The 24,839-nt window shown below is 32.6% G+C and overlaps 3 protein-coding genes across 3 annotated transcripts; 1 reads left to right on the forward strand and 2 right to left on the reverse strand.

Annotated features, from left to right (window-relative positions):
• The first annotated feature begins 4,326 nt into the window (after positions 1 to 4,326).
• Positions 4,327 to 5,036, forward strand: LOC114416206 (protein ULTRAPETALA 2-like). Its single transcript, XM_028381068.1, has 2 exons — positions 4,327 to 4,610; positions 4,862 to 5,036. Exons 1-2 carry the CDS (start codon positions 4,327 to 4,329, stop codon positions 5,034 to 5,036), a joined length of 459 nt encoding a protein of 152 aa, XP_028236869.1.
• A 583-nt stretch (positions 5,037 to 5,619) lies between these two features.
• On the reverse strand, positions 5,620 to 6,608 carry LOC114416913 (putative nuclease HARBI1). Its single transcript, XM_028381955.1, has 2 exons — positions 6,281 to 6,608; positions 5,620 to 6,200 (listed from the first exon to the last, which is right to left on the reverse strand). Exons 1-2 carry the CDS (start codon positions 6,606 to 6,608, stop codon positions 5,734 to 5,736), a joined length of 795 nt encoding a protein of 264 aa, XP_028237756.1. The 3' UTR covers positions 5,620 to 5,733.
• Positions 6,609 to 7,089: 481 nt separating this feature from the next.
• LOC114416914 (L10-interacting MYB domain-containing protein-like) lies at positions 7,090 to 12,913 on the reverse strand. The gene is made up of 2 exons (XM_028381956.1): positions 12,494 to 12,913; positions 7,090 to 7,805 (listed from the first exon to the last, which is right to left on the reverse strand). Exons 1-2 carry the CDS (start codon positions 12,824 to 12,826, stop codon positions 7,269 to 7,271), a joined length of 870 nt encoding a protein of 289 aa, XP_028237757.1. The 5' UTR covers positions 12,827 to 12,913; the 3' UTR covers positions 7,090 to 7,268.
• Between the last annotated feature and the right edge of the window lie 11,926 nt (positions 12,914 to 24,839).

The raw sequence follows: 24,839 nt of genomic DNA on the forward strand, positions 1-24,839 counted from the left end.
AGCTAGGATGGCCACGGTTCAAATAGCGTGCAATGCACTGGGACAATTGTGTTTTAAACATTTATTATTTTTTATTCACTTGAATATAAAGTTATTTTAAAAACATACAATTTAATGCAATTTGTATTTTATGCAAAAATATTTATCACTTACTTCCAAAATTCATTTAGTAAGGGGCAGTTAATATAATTTGATTCAAAATTATCTCATCAATTTTCATTAATTATATTTTCAACTATCAAAAATTAAAGTTTTGTTTAATTATTATTTCTTTTGTTTTTGGGGATTCAGATTTTATTTCTTTTAATGTGTCAAATTTTTATTTTAGTAACAATTAAAAATTATATTTTGGCAACATAGTTTATTAGGCACGTTAGATAGCATTGAAAATTTTTATCGTTGTGAAAACTTTGTTTGAGGAGTAACAGTCCATATCCTAAATCCCCAAAACAAATGGCTGAAGAGAAATCCGGTCTTCATAAACTCAATTTTCCTGCAATTCATTAGTCATGAATATAGGGGTCCAATTTCTTCTTACATTTTGTTAATTTTGGAAGAGATGTAAAATTAAATTAAGAGTTTCCTTTCACCTTATGATTAGAGGGGATCCACCTGAATGGAGGAGAAGTCAAAGAATGTAGATAAAGAAAGAATTCAACAATTTTACTCAAGGTTAGTGTGATTTCTTTTATAAATCAATTCTTTTCCTTAAGTGTTGTATGTTTTCAAATTGTTTCAAAAGATAGTTGAATTCTATGCATTTAAGTAAAAAGCAAATTCTTCTATTACATAGTTATAATTTGAAGTGTATATCATTTTAGTTGACTTTATGGATTATCTAAGTTTATATTGATAGATTATTTTCTTGTAAATATGCATTTTATGTAGCTAAGTTTCGATGATGTATCTTGTTTTCGTTAATACTTTTCTATTTAACATCAAATGACTTTGGTCTCAAGATCATCATTCCATTAAACTAGAACATTGATTATTAATTGTTTTAGATTTCAAATGGGGTGCATTTTTCCATTTAGATTATTTATTTTGATTTCAGAGGAAAATTTCCATATGGAAATATAGATTCATTTTTTATTTTATTTCTGTAATTGAAAGGTGTTGTTATGTGAGCATCATGTCAACACTTGGGCACCCATTCGTTATGGAACTTGATAGGACATCACCTTAGAGCCAGTTATCCGAACTAGGTTGACACCAATGACATAAATTAAGGATTCTATGAAGCCCACCTAGTAGTAGTATTGGTGTAAAAAATAAAAATTACAAGAAAAAAGGGAGGATACCAAATCAAACTCACGTAAAATGAAATCTATAGTTAGGTAAACCAGATTTTTCCCTAAAGAAGAAATCCTTAATTGAAAGCAGGAGAACATCTGTCCAAACAAACCCCACTTTCTGGAGACCTTGGTTGGCTAGACCATCCGCATAATTATTACCTTCTCTGATGATATGATAGACCTAGAAATCCAATGTTTTGATGAAAACTAAGCAAATCATCCAACGATTATGCAAGCTCCATGGCACAATGCTAGGATCCCCAAATGCTTGGACTGTTAAAGAGGAATCACACTCAAGCCACAGGTTGAAATAGCCTTTGGAATCAATTAATATATTTTTAATTAAAAATGACGGAATTGATTGTTCCAATGAGTTAGATTCGGAATAGGTCATATAACAAGTTTCATTGAACCAAAAAACAATGGAAAAAAATATATTCATTCACACTCAACAAGTGTAACTAGAGAAAGATGTGAAGAAATGCTAATTATGTCAATTATCTCGATTAATATAATGTCTTTAGTTTGTCATCCAATAGTTCCTTATATGTGGTCTATCTGAATTACCAAATATTTCATTGTTTCACATTGACATACTCTGTTTTATGACCAATTGAGATATCATTTAACAAAAATATATTCTCTCACTCTTTTTTTTATTATTATTAATTGTGTGTGTGTTTTAATTTATCAATTTATGTTACAATTATCCCGACCATGTAAAACAGATACACAAATCCTTCTATTGGGTTTTGGGCCATGCTCAAACTGTTTACTAGTGCTTTTGGTTGTAGGGGATGGGGTATAAATTTCTCTCGTATTTTCTTTTTTGTGTTTTATCCACATAACAGATGAATATGACTTTTTTGCTTTATTTTCTATTTAATTTAATCATTTACATCATTAATGAGTTTTTTAGCTAATAAAAATTATCTAAATTATCATCTACAAGAAGAGAGTTAGTTTGAAGAGTGAACAGGCAACCTCTAGTTTTTCTTTTCTCGTCTCATTTACAAATATACATACATACATATATATATATATATATATATATATATATATATATATATATATATATATATATATATATATATATATATATCAACAAATTAAGTTTTTAATAATAATAGCATGAAACTAACCTTTAATAACATGCTTAATTTTTTTTGCATAGGAGAAAATTGCCTACGAGAACACAACGGGAACAATGGAGGTATATCCCAATTACGTATTTGGTATAAATAAACTTTTCTAAAAGAAAATATGTAATTTAAGCTTCTAAGGTTACATGTTTTATCATATATTAGTTCTTGAAAAAAAATTAGAGATTAAATAATTCTTGAAAGATTTTTTTTGTTAATAATATTTAGTTTTCAAAAATTTTCTCCACAAACTATTAAATTAGTTTCACAGTTAGGCCATTATATCCCTCCTATCATGTGTATATCAGCATGCATATTTTAGGCCTTGAACTATTTTTGTCTATAATTTGAGTTTAATTTTTATGACTTCAAAAATATTGAGTTTAACTTTTGTCTATAATTGTTGGCTTGGAACTATTTTCATGATAAAACAACACAGGGTCATGAAAACGAAGAAAACAGTTTAGGGTTGGAGATGATGGTAAGATATTGTTTGATGAAGAAGAGCTCAAAATGATCCTCGGTTTCAACAGAGGTGAAGACTATATTGAGGTTCTTTGTGGCACTACAAACAAAGTATATGGAGATTATGTTGGGAGGCTAAAAATCAATAACAAAGGTATGAATATTTTATCACTTATGAGTGCTGCCCTGGGTGTCTCTTGGGTAAGTTTTCCAATTCCATTTCTGAAGCTTTTTTTTCTTTCTCATGCTATAATTGATCTCTAATGCTTGAACCAAGTAGTTTGTTTTGTTTTAATATAATTGTACAATAAAAGCTGCTTTTTTTAGCCTTTCATGATTGTCTTTCATATGTAGAAAGTTAAATAATAGCTTTTGTTTTGTAATTTGGACAAATTAATAAAATGAATAGCATATACTTTTATGTACTTCCTTTCCTTCTCTTTTCTTTTTGAGAGAAATTTTCTTTCCTTCTCATTAAATATGCATGAACACGGTGCAATTACATGTGGAAGAAAAGTTAGTTGTTGGCATTCTTAATCATAATCTCTTTGTTCGGGGTTTATTTACACTTAAGGCTTCTCATTCCTCTCCATGATTGCATTGTTTGAGGATTCTCAACTGAGCTACACCCATTGAGTCACTTATATGTTGAGTTTAATCCACTTTAGAAAATTAATTGATTAGTTAACATTATTAATTAGCGGGAGAATATAAAAAATGTGAATATTTCTTTGAAAAAATAAAAACATATGCGAAACTAATATTGCTAAAAACATAATTTTTCATCATTAGTAAACTCCAATAACTGTGAAACAGAACTACTATTTCTTTTTATTTTATTCTGAAAACCAATATTTCTACTGGATGCTTAATTGGTAGTGAATGATTTCATTGATACATTGCATATAACTTACAAATTTTTAAGTGTTGATTAACAGGTAATAAGATTCCACTGTCAGTATGGATTATATCATTATTACAATTACAATATTTACAAATATCTATATATTTTCAAATGAAAAAGAGACAGCAAATATATCATTATTAGTAGTAGTGGTAGTAGTAGGCTAAAATAAATTTTTTGTTTCTTATCTAGGTTTCAGTTTGGTCATATTTTAAAAAGTTTCACTTTGTTCCAGTAAAGTTTTTCTATTAGACCATATTAATTCTTCCACTAGTTTATGACAGTAATTTGGATAACATGTGGCAAATTGTGAAAAATCAATACCATTAGCTTAAAAGGTGACCAATGGATCAATGTGGTCTAATAAAGACACTGTGACCAAAGTTAAACTTTTTAAACATAAGAAACCAAAGTAAAATATAGATAATAGATCATCTTATTACACTAATTTAGTTTTACAATTATTATTTGGATTAGTGAGTGTGACTCCAGAAGCGTTTGAGAAGCATGTTTGAGAAGCATGCTCACAAAGAAGGGAGTGGAAGGTGGAAGAGCAATATCTGATGAAGATAGAGTTCCACTCTGGAAGACACCTCTGACGAAATATTACACACACCAAGCAAATGAGGCTAACTGGAAAGACTCTGCAATGAGGAAACGAAACTTTCACAGGGATGAGTTCCTGCATTGCACGAGTTGCAGGAAGGAGTGCAGGTTCCATCTCAAGAGCATACTAGACATTAAGAACTACCATGAAGCTTTGGACAACAAATCCTTGACTTGTTCTCTTTGGCCTTACCAAAAGTAAGTTGCTCCCAAATCACAACTCAAGCTATATGATATTCAAGTTCATGCACCATTTATAACATCAACACACCAATAACTCAAACTCAAGATCATTTATTATAAACAACTTTGCCGGATGATCACCCATGCAATCAGAGATGGAGAGATAAATGACTTATGTGATTAATGGTATGATGTGATATATTCTAGTTGATAGATCTGCTCGAATATCAATTCTAATTAATGATGTGATAATTTTCATTTTTCAGAATAATCTGCGATGATGATGACGAGAGACCAAGTCTGAGAGTAAGCAGGGGCTGTTCTCGTTCTTCAACTTGCCAAGGCTGCTCAACTTGTTACTGCGAAGGGTGCATCAAGTTCCGCTTTGAGGATTGCAATTGCCAAGAATGCAGAGACTTTATGCTTTATGCTGAACCTTAATTAGACTGAGGGCCTGTTTGGATGCACTATTGTAAAAGACCTTATAGAGAAAGAACTTATCCAAGAAGCTCTTATCTGAAAAGTTACTTTTACATAAGTTAATTTGATGTTTGGATAATAAACTCTTAAGTGCTTATTTAAATTAATATGGTGTTTGGATGAAATTGTAGAAGATCTTTTGCATAATTAAAATTACCAAAAAGGATATTATATGCTTTGACATTATTAAAACTAATAATTAAATACTTAAACATTATTATATAATTATTAAATGCCTTAAATAATTAAATATTATTAAAAATAATAAAAATTATTTTCTTCTTCTATTTCATTTATAAAAATATTTTAACTTTATCATTATATTTAAAATATTGTTATATATTTTCTAGAAATTTTGATTAAAAAATAATTATTTTTATAAAAATAAAATAAATGTATCTCATAAAAATATAGTTATACACCTTTCTACATAATTACTTTTCATATTTAAAATCTAATTAATTTATTGTTTTAGTAATGTGGTCACATACATTCTAGTTTATAATTTAATTATTATCTATGTAATTATAATTTATAACAAAATATAAAATATCATTAACTTGGTGATAATACGATCAATAATGTCTTTCAATATAAAATTGTTCAAATGTACCCATACCATAAACATGCAACCTTGTAGTATTAAAAAATAAAGAAATTAAATACGTGTTGGAAACATATTCTTCAAAGATTCTCTAAATCGTTCCATTTGTAGAGTACTTTGAGCATCCGGTTCTTCCCATGTTGTAATACTAGGACCAACTTCACTTTCATCTTCATCACTATCTATATTTTCATTATCTTCATCTAGCGAATCAAATTCTCCATCACTCTTGTCATTTCTTTGAATGAAGTTATGTATAGCCATGCAAGCAACAATGATTTGGTTTTGTGTCTTCAAAGCAAAAGGTGGCATATTACCCAATATCTTCCATCTTGCTTTACATAAACCAAATGCACGTTCAATTGTACTTCGAAGACTAGAATGATAATAATTAAAAACTTCAACTCTTCCCCTGATTCTAGGCCCAATTCTAAATTGCGGGAGATGATACCTAGTTTTCTTGTACGGTCCTAGAAAACCCATAAAAGTAGGGTAACCAAAATCAACAAGATAATATTTACCTAAAGAATAAAACAATAGAGCATGTTAGAACACAAAATTATAATGATACATATATTTATAATATATAAATTTTAAGTACCTTGAGGAGGATGTGGAAAATGCAATGCAGGCTTACGTAAAGCCTCCATAAATATCTTAGTATCATGTGCAGAACCTTCCCAACCTGCCCAAACAAAAGTGAAACACATGCTAAAGTCACAAACAGCCACGACATTAGTGGTAGTGTAGCCTTTCCGACCAATATAGACTCCTTGTAGATGAGAGGGAACACAAACTCGTATATGAGTACCATCTATTGCACCAATACAATCCCTAAAGTAAGGGCGATATCTAGCATCTTTTAGAATCTCATCAGGAGTATCCCTAAATGATGGATCAACAGGCTTAATTATATCCTTTGCAAACATACACACAGCTTCAAAGACATTATGGAAATGTCTAGATATTGTTTCACCTGAATGTTGAAATCTTTCCTCACAATTACGAACAGAACCTGGTTGACTCAACATGTATAAAAACAAGCCAACTTGCTCATAAATGCTGACATTTCGAGTTTTGTTTAAGTTGTACTTGGTTTCCAAGATATCACATAATTCAAGAAAGACAAGTTTCTTCATTCTAAACATCTGATAACAACGTATTGGATGACCATTTAGAATTTCAGATACCCAACGATGGCCTGTCATGCTTGAATCTCTACATGGATTTTTCACAACATATTTCATGAAGTAATTGGTAACATTAGCTACAGCAAACATCAACACTTTGTTCTTCGTAATGTGATCGTCATCGTCAGATGAAGAGTCATTTGATGATAGTGATGAGTCATTTGATGATAATGATGAAGACATCCTGTAGAAGGAAAAAAAATCATAACACAACTGAAAATAAAAAAATCAAGAGCCAAACCATAACTAATATCCATAACATAACCAAAATTAAAATCAAAGATCCATGACATAACTAAAATTAAAAACTAAGATCCATAACACAACCAAGGTTCATAACCAAGCAAAACTAGCAAGTGTCAATGATATCAAATAGAGGAGAAATTAAGGAATTTGTGCTTAAGTTTGAGATTTGATCCATCCAAGTTGTAGCTCAGGCTCTTCTAAAGCAACAAAGGTGATCCTGTTTGCCCTTTTTTTCATAAGTTTAGTGGCTTTGTAAAATAGTTCACTCCTACGCTCAAGTCCTGGTAGATCTTTCAACTTTGCTACACATGCAGTAATACTAGTTGGGTCTTGAGCAGATACACTAGATTCAAATGTTTGAATAATACGATCTAATTGTGAGGAAAGCTTGGCAGCAACCCCAATTTTTTTATCACCCTCTCTTCCTCTCTTCCTCTGTCCATTTTCCTTTGCCGAAGACGTGTTCTGAGTTGTCGTGTCTATCTCAGGCTCATTCACTTCCATGTCAGTGTTATCATCAATGTTATCATTTGTCTCTTCTGTTCTTGTGTTGAATCCTTCATATTGTCTTGAATCTTCAGATGGTGCATATGCTGCAAAACCAGCAGCAATAGTACCCTTAAAAAGGAATTCCATCTCAGGTAAGAATTTGAGGCCTTGCTCTCTAAACTTTGCTACTTCAGGATCCTCCTATAAAATATAAAATAAGAATTATAATATATATTTGGCATGAGAATTAAGAGATAAAAATCAATCTCATTATAATATATTTGGTAAGGTTGACATTCCTATATAATTTAAATTAAGAAAAAGCTAATCTAATATGAATTTTTGCATATGTTAACCTGTGGAATAATATAAGTCCTCCTAACAACAACCTGACAATTCTCAATATAATGCCATTGTCTAACAATAAGGCACATGTATTGCTTTCAAATATTATAACTCAAAATCCCATATTTACAAAAAGCCATACCATAAAAGCTACGTGCCTACCAACTACCCAACACATTAAAGCTGTCACAAACCAAGAATATTTATAGAACAGGTCCTACCATATGCTCACAAGGAAAGCAATGAAGCAAAACAAATTATTTCGTTCCATTAAAAATAATCCACATCAATCATCCATTAAACATTAAGCTATCTAAAATACTGAGAAAACCAGAACAAGAGCTCTAATCACACAAAGAACCACTACTCAATTGCTGACTCAACATGCAAAACCAATCCTGTAACCAGAGAAAAACTTTGATCAAATCCTGCAACCACAGTTTAGACCAGATGTTCAATTCAATCAAAATAAGTTCCATCCGTATATATGATCATCAATTTTTCCTCTTGCATCTTCAACAAGAATCTTTACTTCCATGCAAATGTTACTGTTTGTATAGTGAAGAAAATGTTCTAATGTCAGAGAAAAATAGACCAGTAACAAAGCTCATAGCATACACAAAGCGGAGGTGCAATGCAATTATACTATGTTCACAACATTGCAGTTTGATAATCTGTGCACAGCTTCAAGCATATTCGCAATGATGCACAAAGCCACAGAGTTTGTAACAGGTAACAATTCCAATAAAATTTATCACAAAGAATAGAGGGATGGAAGGAAAATTGGGTACAATACAGTGAACTAAAAAATAACCTACAGTAGCTATAAAAATAAAGTAGCAAAAGTTTCACTTTTTGACAAGCTGAAATTGCAAAGCCATCGAGAAAATGTGGTGCAGACACAATCATAGCAATTCCCTGTTCAAGACAATTAAAAATCTCCTAAACTTAGCCACAAATGTCTAGTTGGAATCCCTGTCAACATCTTGCTCAATAAACTACTGGTGCTAAAGGTATCAATAGTGATGGAAAAAAAGCATATTAGATATAGCTAGTACTAAGACACATCATGAACTACATAGAGCATATTGAGTAGCTGGCTAGGCTGGCAATACTAACATCACTAAAAGCTAACAAGAAAGAAGAAGCAGCAGCATGAGTGGTGTGGGAAGCTGAGGCAATCAGTTGACATGTCAAACAAAAAAAAAAAGATCTTCCTTTGATCCCATTCATGAGTAGGAGAGTGGCTAATGAGAGAAACTAGAAGGGAAAACAAGCATTTTTAAGTCACAAAAGTTAAAAATCAAAGTGTAGCATATATATATAACAAACATAACTTGCAAGGTTTGAATTTTGGACCAAAAAAGCAGCAAAGTAAAAGCAGGGTAGTCTCATATATATATATATATATATATATACCTCATCAAACCATGCATCAGAATCTTGTGAGAATTAAGTAGGATCATTCATTTCGGGAGTCAGAAGAGCAGAGTGGTGACTTTGATAGTAAGATATCAACCATAAGTGTTTGAATTAGGAAAAAAAACATATATCAAACAGTGAGTTGGGAAGTCATACGTGTGGTTAATTTGAGTCTAAGATGTAAGAGATGCATTGGTGAGTTGAGAATAAAATATCAATTGTTTGAACATAATAAGATTCATAGTAATTGTTTGCACTTTCTAGATTGCTTTGCCTCAAAGGCGTCCTTCAATTCCTAAATTAATATTTCAAGAGAATTGTGTTTTTATTATGGCTTCTAAGTATTACTTCTTGGTGTAGAGTGTTGAGTCAACCTATTTATTTATGCTCTGTACTGTACACATTCTAGTCCACGTTGATGCCATTTATTAATATTTAGCAGTACATGCTTCACTAGCATATGCAGTAGCAAAAATATTCTTATACATGTACCTGTAAAAATTGGATACTCCTATGCTTCACTACAGCTCATTTTATAGTGAGGATTTAAGAAAAAGTGAGCAATTTTTTAGCTGTAATGTGTTGCTTAAACAGTAAACATAATGATTTGAGAGTGTTTGGGGTTAATAATAATGTTATGTCTCCCTCATCTTGAACAATTTGTAGCTCTGCACTATTTTCTGTTAAATCATTTAGTTGAAAGGAAATTCATTCATAAGCCAAAACTTGTGTAGTTGAGTCTAGACTAGTTTTAAGTTTAATTATAGGCATTAATTATGTTGCTTAATTATAGGCATTAACTATGAGTGAAAATTAAATAATACCAACTCAAGGGGAAAATCTTATGATTTTCAGCATAGTACTAGTAGTTTCTCTAGCATTAATCACCCTTATTATATATTAAATATGACAAGTTGACAAAATAACCATTATGTATGACAAGATGAATCTTTAAGAGTTAAACCATAATAAAGCATGAAGGTTTTAAATCTAACACCTGCTCACTCTTTTTCCATGTTACGTGTATGTTACCTACAAGCTAACACATTCTCAGCCCACAAATGTAACAGGATAATTTTTACAGCACATAATAAATTATTGCCATAAGTGAATTAGTAAACACACTACCCACTCTTTTAAATGCACTCCTTACTATTAGTTGAAATCAGTTAGAAATTGCTGAATCTATTCCCAGAGGATCATATGTCAGTGGTAAAACAATCAAAATGCTAATTCCTAAACACACATAAAACTCGGATCCCAATTTCCTAGAGAGCCATGCTAAGGGCAAATCTGTCAAGTCTAAACTTTATTACATACTTATGTAGAATACAAAGTACAAAGATTTATGAGTATGAGTTAAATATACAACATCAAAGAGAACCAACCAGACTTTCCAATATTTCCAAATTTGAAATGCAACTCTAGGATCGTGTGGTAGCCTACTTGTTAATTATCCTACAACATCCTAGTAAAACACTTAAGTATCAGAATTTCGGTGCTGAATCACATGATTTTGCTTTATATGCAGCAGCAAATTAGAGTACAAAAAAACCAAATTTTCACACCATGTTAGAAGATTCTTTCCCGGTTTCCATATCTGTTGGAAGGTATGTGCTTGAAATTAAGCAACATAAGAACATGGCAAAATAAAGCCTCTTGTCATGAAATTTTTAAGAAAAATCCTGAAGACCACCTGAAATTCAGTTAAGAAAGGGATTTTTGGGGACTAAAACACCTTAACTAGAACCACTCTTCAAATTTACCATCACTGATGAGTATGCTCATAAAAGATCAAAATACTGCATCTATGCTTAAGATACAAATTTTGTTCTAGATTCTGAATATGCACAAGCTGTTAACGAAGTAACTTATTTATATACTTTATTTTTTTAAAATATATTTCCCCATGAATCTAACCGGTGTTGAGAGAGGGAGGGAAGAGGAGAGATGAAAAACAAAATAAGAAGCAAGCAATCAATTACCTTGGAGGACATGAGCATGATCCAAATCAACCAGTAACAGCAAAGAAAGAAAAGAAAGGATAAATCAAAGGAAAGCTAAAGAATAAATTAAATAGAATGAATAGGGAAATAGACTTTGAATATATGATAAAAATTGGAATTGTTATTAACCCCACATGTGGTGAAAGATACATGTGACAGTGACAGTACCAAAATATTGAATAAAATTATATATGGAACCAACTTATGGTGCCATAAAAGGAAAAGGAAAAGGTTCAGAAAAGTCCAAAGATGATTTGGTTTATTTTATTTTATGTTTTTAAAAGATTTTTGGAGGATGCCACAATTAATTATCTAAGATTTGAAGTGTGCTTTGTTTTTGAGTTCTACATGGAAACCTGCCACTCACTCTAATGAATTGGCAGAATGTGGTAGATTTAACGACATGGAATGGTGAGAGGATAACTGCAAACGAAGAGGAGACGCAGAAACAACCAACTTTAACATCTCTCAGAGCAGAGAATTCAGAGTTCTACTCTTTAATAATTTGCTGAATACACTGAACAAAGCGTGGCCAATCTGGCAACCGTGCAATGTAATGAATCACATACAACAATATAAAGAAGAGAAGCAGAAGTGAAATTGAGAATCTGCACCTTAATATTAAGCATTTAAAAATTCTGCAGCCATAACCAATTCTGCACCTAAATATGAATCACATACAACAATATAATTCTTTTAACTCAATGGAGCCTCTGCCCTCTAAACCAACAATGGTAGTTGAAATTCCAATCACTTCTTTCTAGTTTCTAGTAGTGTATAAGAACTAAGAACGTAAAAAACAAACACCCATAACCAATTCTAATGCTAGTTTGATACACACAATAACTCTTCTATCAGTTCTAAACTCAATCTTTGTAGTTTCAACAAATTAGAAGCTGCAATTTGCCTTTGGCATATCTATCAAACAAAGCTCAAAGCCTCAGACTAAAACAGGAAAACTCACAGAACAATTTGAATCAGAGATATATTAGAGTAAGTAAGCCTTTGGAAGTTGAATCCTAGAACCAAGCCTCTGAAGTTGTGATGATATACAGAGATGAAGCAAAATAAAAACAAAAATGCACAAAAACTCTATTTTTGTTGAATAACAAATACCTGAATTTTGGCTTCCCACCATTCATCACTAGCTGCAATGGTTTTCTTCTCCCCATCCCAGCCAAGACCTGTGTCCTTCCCAATAAGCTTAGCCCATAATTTCCATTCCTTTTTCAAAGAATCCCACCTATTTCTGAATTGTTTATATTCATATCTCAAATTTGTTGCCTTATTGAACTTTTCTGCAATATTTGCCCAACCAAGCTTAGTGAAGTGGTTCTGAGGTTTATTTCCAGCATTCACCTCTTCTATGCACACTTTCAACATAATCTCAGTATTCTTATCACACCATTCTGCTTTCTTTCTTTTCACAGGAACTTGATTGAGAGACATTTCACAAGCTTAATGAAACAAACAAAAGCATAACCCTAATCCATAACAATATTGAGAAGAAAAAGAAATTAATGAAGAACCTGTGATGCTAACAAAGGAAGAAGAAAAAATGACGAAGGATGATCGGAAGAGATGACCAAGGATGATCGGAAGAGATGACGAAGGAGATTGGAAGCATGGGAGAAAAATTCCGAGGAAGGCACAGCACCGCAAGTTCTCAGGAACGAGAGAAAATTTTAGGGTTCAGAGAAAAATGAGGAGGGTATGCTTGTCATTTTGAAATTTTCTTGAGGACATTATTTTCCAAGCCTTATTTTGGGATCAGATTCCCGAAAAGGAGATTTGAGAAGCTGTGAATCTAAACTTGAGAGGAAGATCTGCTGAGAGCTTTTGCTTTTGTAAAAGCTAAAAAAAAAAAACCAAACACTCTTAAAAAAATAAAAAAGATCTTTTTTTAGTAGATAAGATAATAAAAGATCTTTTGGGCCACATCCAAACGGGCCCTGACTTGGCACTTCCATGGAAACATAAAAATCTATATGATGTTGCAGAGAAACTTTGAACCTCTATATTACTGTTTTGAGAAACTATCTTTTTCTGAGTCTTTCATTTGATCAAACTAGAACTAGTTCTCTTTGAATAATTGTATGAGTCTAATATGATACTCAACTTATGGATTTCTTTTTTATAGTATCTTTTTATGCTGGTGTGTATTGGAGTTGGCATGAGATTGATGGCTAGAGATATTTCTGATCATCTAAGACCTAAACCGTAATTCTAATATGGCTTCAAAATAATGGTTGTTGTTGGCCTATAGGACCACATGCTGTGTATTGGTCATTATCGGATCTCTTGCCAGATGTTGTCTAATCCTGTTAAATTCAAAATTGAGATGTCGAACTCTTACTTGAGGGGGTGACATCAACTAGTAGCCAGTATGGTGAAAATATAAGTGACAGACACTCCAAATTCTATAGATTGTGTCTGCACCTCCATCAAGGTTGTTGAAGCTTGATATTTTCTTTGTTCCCATGTAACTCAAATTCATAAGTACATCATGAAACAAAAAGGGACTGTTGTTGGTTTCCAATGCCTTGGTAACTTGTTCTGATAAGGATTTATGGTTCTGTGATTGGATTTGTTGAAATTTGATAACTCGGGGTTGTATTTTCCATAGGAGGATCCTCAATTAAGTGAACGTGGGATTATTTTCTGTGATCTATCTGCAATATTGAGTTTGTGCTGGGACGACGCTGGATTTGGTTCAATTCTTGGTGATTGTTGATTTCAAGAGATTTTGTTATAGTTATTCTGTTGAGAATATGCGTTGGTTAAAGCTAACTACAATATTCAGAAATTAAGGGGAAAAATACTGCTAAGAAATTTATTCACTTTAAAATAAATCAGTGTGTATGACATTAATTTCTCAAAAAAAAAAAAGTTTACAACAATGGGATAACTTAAATACCTATTTGAGAAAGATGTAATTTACCGAAGAACATACCAGTCTTGTTTTAGTTTTATTTTTATTTAAAAAATGTAAGAAAACCAGCTATTAAGTGTACATGAAAATATTTATACCTTCTGCATCCCGAATGACCTAATGGTTCAAAATGAGAACTTCAGACTAGTTCAAATCTGAGATGTGGTAGTCCTAAAGAAAAAGACAATTTTCCAAAATTATGTTTTAGTTGGTATACCCTTTTACAATTAACATGTACAAACAATTCCTGTAGTGTATTATTCTATTTGTACCAACGCATGGGAAGTATTGCATGATACAAATGAAATGACCATACGTGGCAAAATACAGCAAATGGCTCTCTAAGAGGTCCCTTCCACGAAAGCTCAGTTGTATTCCCATCAATGAAGGCTTCATATCAGCAAAGATCTCACCTTAGATTGACATGAAAAGAGTTATTAATATCAGTTAAGAGAGCAAAGTAACCATTAATAAACATCCTAAAAAGTTCAAAACTTGCGAAACATAACAAATAACAGTTTCACAGAAAGGGATTTGCTTCTGTTGGTTTTTTTGGAGAAAATTATAAAAAACAGAGGAGAGAAGAAAGACAATACGTATGCAGAGGAAATAAAATTATTCTATTCTAATTCAAATTGTTCTCAGCAGCGATACAATAAATAACAAAAGATAAACTTATTAGATAACAAGATATTAGTAAAACAAAATATTAAAACTAACTTGCTCCTTAAAGATAGGAACCACTTATTGACTAGGCTAATCCATTAAAACTGCCTTACTCCTACAATATAGGAAATCAACTTATTTACTAAATCCTATCTTAAAAACTGAAAAATAAAATATTATGCAGTTACAAAAGTATATCTTCAACACTCCTCCTTGCTTTTGGAACTGCAAACTCCAATTCTTTGAGTTCAAGATTGTTGATAGGTAGTGACTTTGTAAACATGTCAGCCAATTGATCTTTAGACTTGCAGTAAATTAACTTCTCCACTTTGTTGCATCTTTATCAAATAATAGAACTTAATGTTGAAATGTTTAGTCTTTCCATGACACACGGGATTGTTTGCAATAGCAATGACTACTTGATTGTCAACAAAAATTCCAGTTTTGTTCTTTTGAGAAAATAGAATGTTTGGTCTCGTTGTAGTGAGATACATTAGACATCCAATCAAGTTCCCATAATATCCTTCATCAATGTTATCAACGCCTTCTTCCTTGCTGAACTTCTCCTTTTGATCCATTTGTGTACTAACAGATTTGCATTCCTCCATTTGAAACTTCTTCAAATTTTCTTTTGCATATTTCATTTTTTTAATGTTTAGCATTCTTTCAAGATGACAATGACCAAGTCTCTTGTGCTAGAGTTCCGTGGGTGTGACTTGAGTGAAATAGGTTGTATGCTTCTCCTCTGCTGGATCAAATGAGAAGCTTTTACCTTTCATTTTAACCCTTAGAACTTCTCGGCCGACAATGTCATAGATAAAGCAATGTTGATGTTCAAAGGACACTTTAAATCCCTTTTTAATTAACTGACCTATACTTAGCAAGTTTTGGTCAATGTTAGGTACATAAAGAACATCTGATATTAATTTGGTACCTGAACACGTTGAAATTGCAACAGTTCCTTTTCCTTTTACTGGAATATAGCCACCATTCCCAATTTTGACCTTTGAGATATTAGTTGGCTTCAAATCCTTGAATAGAGTCTTATCATATGTCATGTGGTTTGTACAACCACTATCAGTCAACCAACTTTCACTTGATTCACTACTCAAGAACCATGTGGCCACAAACAGTTGGTCCTCCTCTTCTTGATTAGCAATCTGAGCTCCCTCATCATGGTGATTTTTGTTGGGGCAGATCACCGCTTCATGTCCTATCTGGTTTCACTTGTTACATTTTGCATCTGGTCTCCTCCAACATCTGAAAGGTGCATGACCTTTTTTGCCACAATGCTGACAAGGTGGATAATTTTTCTTTTTATCCTTACCTTGGTTGTTTGTACTGTTTTCGCTGCTTGCTGGTTGATTCTTCTTGAAAAAATCCTTTTTGCTTTCATCAACTTGATGATGTTTGGCGGGCAAAGCACCTTCAACAACACGATCTTGCCTCATCAACCTTCGCTGCTCTTGAGCTTGTAGGGCATGTAGCACTTCTGCCAATGTAATTTTTGACAGATCCTTTGTGTTCTCCAATGAAGCTATAGATGTTTCATACCTCTCTGGCACCGTTACCAAAATTTTCTCTACAATTCTCGAATCAGCAAAATCACTTCCCAACAACTTTATCTTGTTGGCAATACCCAACAATTTGTTTGAGTATTCTTTGATTGTCTCTGACTCTTCCATCCTTTGAAGCTCAAATTCCTTCCTTAAATTCAGCACTTGCATGCTTCGTATTCTATCATCTCCAGCGTATTCCTCTTTCAGATAATCCCAAATTGCTTTGGGTGATTTAAGAGTCATAATTCTGATGAATATCATTTGTGAAACGCCAGTGAACAAACATGACCTCGCCTTTGCCTTCTTCATCTTTCTTTCCTTGTGATTTTTAATTTGGGCCATGGTGGGATTTTCAAGCAGCGGATATATTTCATAATCCTCTTCCACAGCATCCCACAAATCCAAAGACTCCATGTAGGATTGCATTTTCACTTCCCACAAATCATAATTCTCTCCATCAAAGATTGGAAGAGTTATGTAGGAAAAACTTGCTTCACCTTCCATGGTAGAGGTCCCGTAAGAATAAGGCTCTGATACCAATTGTTGGTTTTTTTGGAGGAAATTATAAAAACAGAGGAGAGAAGAAAGACAATACGTATGCGGAGGAAATAGAATTATTCTATTCTAATTCAAATTGTTCTCAGCAGCGATACAATAAATGGCAAAAGATAAACTAATTAGATAACAAGATATTAGCAAAACAAAATATTAAAACTAACTTGCTCTTTAAAGATAGGAACCACTTATTGACTAGGCTAATCCATTAAAACTGCCTTACTCCTAAAATATAGGAAATCAACTTATGTACTAAATCCTATCTTAAAAACTGAAAAAATAAAATATTATGCAATTACAAAAGTATATCTTCAACAGCTTCACCATGGAAGGCTCAATGCTTTCAAGAAATTTGCCATACCAATTGTCCACCATAACTGAGCAGCTGGGATTTTTCTTCTGTACACATATGTTTGAGCAAATCATAGAGCAAAAATTCCATAATCATAAAGGTTACAGGAGAATAGCTCAGACAAACAAATTGTTGTGGTACCATCTCTACCTTGTTAAGAACCTCATCCTGATTATATTTATCACCCTTCCTATGTCATTAATGCTCAAACTCCAATGCTATGAATAACCACATGACCGTTGTATGAGTGTGCATTTTGTTTTTGGTTTGATAGAACTCATGAGTTCATTCCAATCAACTCCATCATGCTTGGCAACCTAGAAGGCTATGCACTAACACTTCTAATTTTTTACACGGTCACATTCAATCATAACCCACCGTGTATGGTAAATGTGTCAACTTTTAAAATAATTATCTTAAAGTAATTCAAACTGTAATTTATGATTGGATGATAGTGGAAAACTTGCTTTACACTATTAATGCATAGGCTTTAAACTCTTGTTATATTCCATGTTATGTTTCAAATAGTAGTTTTACAATTTTTTATTGCATTATACTTTTTATTATTGACAAAACTGCGACTATCATTATTGACAACATAGGTTGGACCGTGTCTGCTCGTTTGGGCCTTGTCCACAGTGTATCATGTCCAACACAAAAGGACACAACAAAAACACACATGCTGCGTGTCCAAGCTGCGTCTGTGTCAGAAACATGTCCAACACTTGAAAGCAGCATTCATGACCCGTGTATGTGCTTCCTAGCTCATAGACTTAGTTGTATACATATGAGTGAAAGGATAAGAGGGATATAAAGAAAGTCACATACATAACAAGTGATATAGTAAATTATATTCACATTTCTTAAAATTTTGTGAGATTGCATAAACTCTTACTTCCTTCTTAATGTTTATAGCAGCATGAATTAGAAGGAGGCATGTAATGTTTTCAAATAATTAGGGAGTTAATATGCATAAGATAATGTCTTAGTCTAATACTTTTCAATTAAAAGATTGGTATAGGGAAAAAATACAGTTTTGTGTAATTCCCCAAAATTTGAGAGTGTCCAAGTGTAATTTAATTTACCCCAAGTCATATGTAAAAAGCAAGACAAAGATATGAAAAAAAATGGGTTTGGAAAAGGAGATGAAGGAGAAACTAAATCTATGTTGATATATATTGTATTTTTTTAGCATTGGCCTCCTCTAAGGTGCAACCATTACTTTAGAACTATGCATATCTAAAACTACTCACACTACTAAAAATAAATTTTTTTACAACACACTTTCTACGACGGTCGTGAGAAAACCGTCTTAGAAAGCAGTACAGTGGCATTATTATAAATATAAGCACTCCAGAATGAGGTCTTCGATGGCGGTTTTATCATAACCGTCTTAGAATACCATGCGCCAACTAATTTAGTACGGTCTTTAACTAGCACAGTCGTTAAGTGAAAACACAAGTTTTCGACTCATGCCCTTCATCCCTACCTATCCTCTTTGTGTCCTTGCCCTTCAGCCCTATCTCTCACCACCCTCATCACCTTCCTCTCCAAGCACTGCCAGCACCACGCGCTCCATCTCTTCCATCGCATGACCACTGGCTCCCAGCCACCTCCCCTTCTCCCCCCCCCCAACTAGTGCACATACGTCTACTCTTCACTCCTCCACCACTTCCATTTCGGCCTCCAGGTTCACATCGCCGCAGTCAAAATGGCGCACTTTGACTCCCCCTTTGTCTCTCCATGTCTTCACCGGCATCCTCCTCTCTGTCGTCACCGAGATCCACAACACGCGGTGGTTCTGGAGGCACTCCAAAACTCCCTTACAGTGGCTCCTCGGCACGCGCCCCTCGTGGTACGTGTTCTTCTGGTCCTACATTTACTACCTCTCCCACTTCCTCCACATGTTCCGCACTCTCCTCACAATCGCACGGAGTATATGGAGTATATGTCAATTTGGCCTTGAAGGTGTTCGATGAAATGCCAGAGAAGAATTATGTGTCTTATAACAAGGTCGCTTAACTTCATTATGGTCGACAATGACACTAATTTTTAGGGTTGGCTTTCCCGATTCTGCCATCTTCGGATTCCTAAAATCACTCTGTCTCCGTTACATAATGTGAGCTTCATTTTTTGTTCCTTCATTTCTGACTATTGTTGAAGGATTCTTATATGTAATAGTATATATTTTGGTGCATGTGTTTGTGCTCTGAACCGTATCCAAAAACGACTTTGGAATTTTTTAAGGCCAATGGAATAAGGCTTTTATCCTTTTGTGAATACTGTTTCTGAGAATTGAGATGCTTCTTTTTTATGATTATTTTGATTTCTGTTGCCCCACAATTAAATTTGAACCTCTTGCATATTTGTATGATACTTTTTCCAATCCAATTTTATCAAATTTTGTATAATTTTTTATTGTTGGTTTCTATTATTATTTTTTATCAGGTACTGCACAACTAAATTAGTTATTTCAAACAATACATTGGTTCAAGGCCATTGATTTCTATGCTTATGTGAATGCAAGGGTTAGCTATGGATTTTATAGCAAATGAAGTTGTTAATTGGAACAACAGAGGTAATGAGAAGAAAGGAAAGGTACGCGGATGCTTTTTTTATTTTTTTTTATTCATTGTCAATTTCTTCTGTATGCATCTACAATATATAATAACTTTTTTTGTTTTTTTTTTCTTCAATTAAAATTAGAATCTCAACTAATTTATATTTTGATTAATGTAAGTACACGAATGACTAGTGAAACTTTACTTCTCATTTAAGAACTTCATATAAGTTTTGTCCACCATCACCACCACAACAACAATAATACTAATTATATTATTATGCTTTAAATTCTCTGCTGCCTGAGTTATGTATAGAACTATAGAAGGATTAATATTCTAGACTAACTAGATATTCTGTGTGTTCCCCAATTGAATATGTTGTATCTTCCTTTTTCTTCTGATGGCCATCTGGTTTTGATGCTTTGCCAGAAATGAAACCATCTTAGTTCATTGAAACAAAGCAAAGTAAAAACACAAAAAAGGTAGCAGTCAAAGGCCTGTAAAGTGTCACCGCAATTGCATCATACCAACAAAAAACTATTGTATTGGTGTTCTATATGTCCATTATTAATCCTGAATGCTTAAAAAATTATTAGACTAATTTAGAGTAGTACTGGTTATCGCTTTATTGACTAAAAATTTCTTTCCATTACAATTGTCTAAATGATGGTCAAACCTAGCTAACACCATAATCATTGCTATAACAAGCAGAATATCAAAGGAAAAAAGGAACCTAACAGATAGCTAAAATCTTCTCTTTTTCCATACACGAAGAAGAACTCCTCTGAAGATTGGAATTAGACAACCTATCTGATATTTGAATACACAGGAAATTAAACATACATAGTAAGCAAGGTAGAAATCTTTATATAAATGTGAAAATACTGTAGAAGCAATGACTTCCAAGGTTATTTTGATGATGCCAAAGAATCAAGAGTTAAGCAAATCCAAAAGATTCAAGAATCAAGATTCAAGAACAATCAAGATCAAGATTCAAGTATCAAGAGAAGACTCAATCAAGATAAGTACTAAAAAAGTTTTTCAAAACATTGAGTAGCACAAGAATTTTTTACCAAATCTTTTACCAAAGAGTTTTACTCTCTGGAAATCGATTACCATAAGGTAGTAATTGATTACCAGTAGCCAGCATTGTTTTCAAAACTGATTTACAAAGCTGTAATCGATTACCATGACAATGTAATCGATTACCAAAATTTTAAAATGTTAGATTTCAAATTTCAAGAGTCACAACTAGTGATAAAACATTTTCAAATCATTTTAAACTTGTGTAATCGATTACACAATACCTGTAATCGATTACCAGAGTTTCTAAACATTTTGATTTTCAAACTTTAAACATGAAGAATCACATCTGTTGATGTGTAATCGATTACACCTTGATGGTAATCGATTACTAGTGACTGATTTCGAAAATAAATTTCCAAAAGTCACAATTCTTAAAGTGACTTGTTTCTGAAGATTTTTTCAAAAGTCACAACTTTTTAGGTGACTAGTTTTCAAAAGAGTCACAATTTTTAAAAGTTGACTAGTTTTAAAGAAATTTCCGAGAGTCACAAACTTTAACTTGAGTCATCAAATGATTATAAATATGTGACCATGGCATTAATTTCACAACAAGTTTTTTATAGAAATTTCTGATTCATTTCTCAACTTTTTTCTAAGAGTTTTGTTCAATACTTTCTTTTTCAAGAAAAGTTCATTGTTCAAAAAACTTGTGTTATTCTTCTTCTTCATTCACTTCTCCCTTTACCAAAAGAATAGAAGGACTAACCACCTAAATGCTTTTGTGTCTCCCTTCTCTTTTTCCAAGAGAATTCAAAGGACTAACCGCCTGAGAATTCTTTTGATTCTTCCCTTCCCCTTAAACAAAAGATTTCAAAGGACTAACCACCTAAGATATCTTTTGTTTCCCCTTACAAAGATTCAAAGGACTAACCGCCTGAGAATTCTTTGTCTTAACACATTGGAAGGTACATCCTTTGTGGCACAAGTAGGGGTACATCTACTTGGGTTGTTGTACTGAGAACAAGAGAGGGTACATCTCTTTTGGATTAGTTCAAGTGGAGAATACATCCACTTGGTTGTTCATAAAGAAAAAAGGAGGGTACATCCCTTGTGGATCTTTTGCTTGTAAAGGATTTTACAAGGTTGAAAGAAATCTCAAGAACTGTTGGTTGCTTGGGGACTGGATGTAAACATGGATTGTGGGTGAACTAGTATAAATCTTGTGTTTGTCTTCTTCTTCCCTACACTCTTTAATTTCCACTGTGTACTTTTAATTGTCGCTTTTACTTTTGGTTAAGTTATTGTTTCTGTTCTTTACTTTCTTAACTTAGTAGTAAAATTAAGAAGGATAATTTTTTTAATTAGTCAAGACACATTAATAATTACTTCAACCCCATTTCTTAATTATTCCAAGGCCACTTGATCCAACAAGTGGTATCAGAGCAGGTATCTTGAGAAAAGTTTCACAACTTCAAGATTCATGGCCTCCTCAAATTCTCTGTTTCCTGAAGGAAACTCCATCCATAGGCCACCTATCTTTAATGGTGAGGGTTACCACTATTGGAAAACCCAAATGCAAATCTTTATTGAAGCCATAGATTTAAACATTTGGGAAGCAATAGAAATAGGACCTTATGTACCCACCATAGTAGATGCAAGCACTAGCACAACAACACAAAAACCTAGAGATAAATGGACTAAAGAGGATAGAAAAATAATCTAATATAATCTTAAAGCCAAAAACATCATCACTTCTGCAAAGGAGATGTGGGATACTCTCCAACTTACACATGAAGCCACCACTGATGTGAAAAGATCTAGAGTCAATACCCTTACACATGAATATGAATTATTTAGGATGAACCCTAATGAGAACATCCAAAGTATGTAGAAAAGATTCACACACATAGTCAATCATCTTGTCTCCTTAGGAAAAACCTTTCCAAATGAAGATTTAATTAATAAAGTTTTGAGATGCTTAAGTAGGGAATGGCAGCCCAAGAAGGTAACTGCCATTTCTTAAAGTAAAGATCTTTCCTCTATGTCTCTTGCGACTTTGTTTGGCAAACTACAGGAACATGAAATGGAACTTCAATGTCTCAACCAAAATGAAGATACTGACAAAAGGAAAAGAAGCATAGCACTCAAAGCCTCCTCCTCAATGCAAGAAGAAGAAGAAGAAGAAGAAGAAGAAGAATCGGATGATGAAGAGGACTTGAGAAGAAAAGCTATAAAGAAAGAAGATCCAAGAAGGCGTATATTGCTTGGGATGACAATGACTCATCCGATGGTTTGGAGAAGGAGATCAACCTTCTATCCAAGGACTATGAAAGTGATAAAAACATCTCTCAAGAAGATTAAGCAAAAAGCAAAAGTCTGACTTCCATCTTTAAAGATCTAGGCACTTAAATCATGAAAAAGGTAACATCAAAACCATTCTCTTCTAAATTAAGTTGGTTGAAACTTTCCTTCAATTAACTTGTTATATGACGACTAACAAAATTTTATTTGTTTGTCTTAGTTAATTGCTATTGTGAGTATGTGCTTATATGTTTGATTGAGTTATTCTTCCTTTCCCAAAGCATGAAGTTTATTCTTAAAACAAATATTATGTGATGCCTATGATTCTTGCATAATTTTTAATATGATATGTGAATTACTTGCTTACGGTTCATTCATAAAGTTTTTCAAAAATCCATTATGTTATATATATTTATTTTTATATAAGAGTTTTCATATATAAAGTATTTTTTTATTCTGAAAAATGTGTTATCAAGCATGAGCATGATAAAAATATTGAGCATATAGGTTTCAGAGCAAATAATGTTTACATGATTGATTGAGTTCTTTGAACTTTCCTAGTTTTTAAATTACCTTTAACAAATCTGAATGTTTGATGATGCTTGTGATCTATATCCTTCAATCCTTGTGTGATTCTTGTTTGATATGTTTGAATTACTTGATTGATTGCTTCAACCTTCCACCACCATCTTCATAGATTTAGATTATTATATTTTTGTTTTTAAAGCCTTGTATTTGGCTATGTTTTTTTATGGCATATGAACACTTAGTATTTCTTTTAATATTTGCTTAGTATGACTGAACATGATGATTATATTTACTTTCTTTTGGTTGTTTATGGTTATGTGTGTTAAACTTAATTATTTTTTATGGTATATATGTATAGTGGCATGTACTTACATTTGGTATTGTGCTGTATGTATGTTTTAGAATTATTCATGTATGTTTTATTTTACGCACTTTGGCCTTTTTGATGTTGCCAAAGGGGGAGAGAAAAATGGGTATTTTAGATATCAAGATATTATATTTTCAAAGCTTTAAAATTAAGTATAAATTCAAAAAGAAAGGGGGAGAAAGAGATGAGTGAACGGTATAACAAAACTTGTATGTATCCTCTTGATTTCAGGATTGTCATCATCAAAAATGGGGAAATTGTGGAAGCAATGACTTCCAAGGTTATTTTGATGATGCCAAAGAATTAAGAGTTAAATAAATTTCAAAGATTCAAGAATCAAGTATCAAGATTCAAGAACAATCAAGATCAAGATTCAACACTCAAGATTCAAGAATCAAGAGAAGACTCAATCAAGATAAGTACTAAAAAAGTTTTTCAAAACATTGAGTAGCACAAGAATTTTTCACAAAATCTTTTACCAAAGAGTTTTACTCTCTGGTAATCGATTACCATAAGGTAGTAATTGATTACCAGTAGTTAGCATTATTTTCAAAACTGATTTATAAAGTTGTAATCAATTACCATGAGCATGTAATCGATTACCAATATTTTAAA

This window comes from Glycine soja, chromosome 6, assembly GCF_004193775.1.
Source record: "Glycine soja cultivar W05 chromosome 6, ASM419377v2, whole genome shotgun sequence".
In the NCBI taxonomy this organism is placed as follows: domain Eukaryota; kingdom Viridiplantae; phylum Streptophyta; class Magnoliopsida; order Fabales; family Fabaceae; genus Glycine; species Glycine soja.

Excerpts from the sequence above, each read along its gene's own strand:
- LOC114416913 (XM_028381955.1), bottom strand. The coding sequence starts at position 6,608 with ATGTTTGCAAAGGATATAATTAAGCCTGTTGATCCATCATTTAGGGAT. Across the intron at positions 6,201-6,280 it reads TTTTCCACATCCTCCTCAAG|GTAAATATTATCTTGTTGAT; the intron begins GTACTTAAAATT and ends TTTATTCTTTAG.
- LOC114416914 (XM_028381956.1), bottom strand. The coding sequence starts at position 12,826 with ATGTCTCTCAATCAAGTTCCTGTGAAAAGAAAGAAAGCAGAATGGTGT. Across the intron at positions 7,806-12,493 it reads GGTGGGAAGCCAAAATTCAG|GAGGATCCTGAAGTAGCAAA; the intron begins GTATTTGTTATT and ends TATATTTTATAG.
- LOC114416206 (XM_028381068.1), top strand. The coding sequence starts at position 4,327 with ATGCTCACAAAGAAGGGAGTGGAAGGTGGAAGAGCAATATCTGATGAA. Across the intron at positions 4,611-4,861 it reads TCTCTTTGGCCTTACCAAAA|AATAATCTGCGATGATGATG; the intron begins GTAAGTTGCTCC and ends TTCATTTTTCAG.